At 32.7% G+C, this 2,151-nt stretch overlaps 1 protein-coding gene across 1 annotated transcript in view; it reads left to right on the forward strand.

Moving 5' to 3' along the window:
• Nucleotides 1–268: 268 nt before the first annotated feature.
• The window catches only part of LOC105456043 (WD repeat-containing protein 6), a gene marked incomplete at its 5' end in the record, with an annotated part of 8,852 nt that continues 6,969 nt past the window's right edge, over nt 269–2,151 (forward strand). Inside the window, 3 exons of the mRNA XM_011699816.1 lie at nt 269–677; nt 792–953; nt 1,034–1,485. Of these exons, the coding sequence (XP_011698118.1) occupies nt 269–677; nt 792–953; nt 1,034–1,485 (1,023 nt within the window). The remainder of the gene's footprint in view (nt 678–791; nt 954–1,033; nt 1,486–2,151) is intronic.

The raw sequence follows: 2,151 nt of genomic DNA on the forward strand, positions 1-2,151 counted from the left end.
CAAATCGTATGTGCTTTTAGCCAAAGATTCTGAATATGCAATCAAAAATAGGAGTTCCCACTTAAGATTTTAAAGTTGCCCCCACTTCACCGCCCAAGGGGTGGGGTGGGGGGGCTGATTTTAACATCAGTGTATGTCTCCCTCGGAATGATGAAATTTTGATTTTTAACATTTTTTCCTAGTGTACTTATTTTTTGAGATATTTGAAAGTTTCAGGTTAAAAAAATCACCCTGTATATTTATATTTTTTAATTTTCTACTGTTTTAGGATTCACTTGTATGCACATGGTCGCACTCAGGCAATTTACTTAATAAAGCCTACTGCAAAGCGCCTATATGGAGCATCGATGTGTCCGAAGAAAATACCATACATGTGGGTGGAGGTGATGGATCTGTGTCTACGCAACCTTTTGAACCCTACAAGAACCTGAAAACGAGTTTTCTACCTGGTTTTCTACCTGGCAATGATACACGCGATTTTCCTAAATACGTTTGCTATTTGCACGACGACACAATATTAGTCTTCACTGAATTGGGAAAACTACTGCATTACAGCAAAGAAATGGTGCATAAGAGTACTATGTATTTAAGAAAAGACTATTATATTATGCAAGTTTCTCTCGATCGCAGACGTGTCGCTTTTGCATCTAGAGAAGGCTACGTAAAAGTATACGAAGGTAAGAATGCTTATTACAATAAAAATCTTGATACGAACAGACTTGTTATGTAAATATATTATCTTTTTTCATTCAAGTTTTCAATTGATGAAATTAAATAATATATATTTTCAGAGCACCGTGGGACTTTACGTACGCAGTTTACATACGAAATGCAAGTAATGAAATCACAAATTTTTTCTTTGCAATGGCTGAGCACTCAATGGTACTCTGCTCTCGCAGTATGTGGAGCGAACGGTCTTCTGCGATTAATCCGTTTTTCTGCTGAATTCTATGGTATGTAAATCACTTATTTTGCAACTGCATTTTAACTGTAATGTATTTTAGAATATATTTAGCATTACAAATTTATATAGATGAGCCTAGAATAATTAACGTACACTACGTGTTACCACCCAGTCGAGAACGTTGGTTGACTGCAGCTATAATGTATGAAGTTGGGAATAACGATAAGGGCACGCAATCGTTGTTAATATGTGGTGACAGAGCTGGGAATGTTCATGTATTTATAACACAGCGGGGAGATATCTTGACTGAGTCTGTGATTATTAGAAAGCCTATTCAAACGCTCCATAAAATTCATGGTAAAATAGGCGTCCAGTCGTTCGCTCTGTTTGAAGAAAATTTAATAACATCCGGGCGCGACGGGATGTTGAGATTTTATCACATATGTGAATGTAGCATAGTACCCTTGTCAATGCATAAAAAGAAGATACCAATGGACTGGATTAGCGGCATGAGAAACGTGAGAGTAGAAACAAATAAGACAGAAAAGGAGGAGGTCCTTTTTATATTTGGTTTTAAACAGGTATAAATTTAATGATTTTATATGTATCCTAAAATCTCTCTCTCTCTCTCTCTCTCCCACATTAATTCATTTGACTGTCTAAATTCTCTTACAATTCTTAGTCTAACCGCAATTGCTGGCACTAATGTTCATTATTGTTTTTATTAATTACTTTTGTTTACTCCCATAAATTTTAACATTCTAAATATTAACTCTTCTTCACTAATTTAAATTTTTTAAATTTTTCTTATCTTCACCAAAGACTATTTATATTATTATTAATTTAGTAAATTTTTAAATAAAAATTAAATTTTTTTCATATCAGCTACTTTTAATACTAAACCTAATACCTCTCTAACCAACCATCTAAACTTTTTAAACCCTAAAATCTTTTCTTTGTAAAAGAAATATTTTCTTTAAACTAAAATTTAAATTCACCTTCAATATCTTATATGTAATTGAATGGTTTTATATATATATATATATATATATATATATATATATATACATATATATACATATATATATATATATGTGTATATATACAGGGTCATCGAAAAATATGGGACCCCCTTAATATCTTCAGTTAGAATGCAATTTGGAGAAAATGTCCAATAGCAAAGTTGTATGGTTTCAAGCGAGGAGTAAGATGATGACCTTGACTTTGATTTTGACCATGTCCTTTAA

The sequence above is a fragment of the Wasmannia auropunctata genome, unplaced genomic scaffold (assembly GCF_000956235.1).
Source record: "Wasmannia auropunctata unplaced genomic scaffold, wasmannia.A_1.0 LD335797.1, whole genome shotgun sequence".
NCBI lineage: Eukaryota > Metazoa > Arthropoda > Insecta > Hymenoptera > Formicidae > Wasmannia > Wasmannia auropunctata.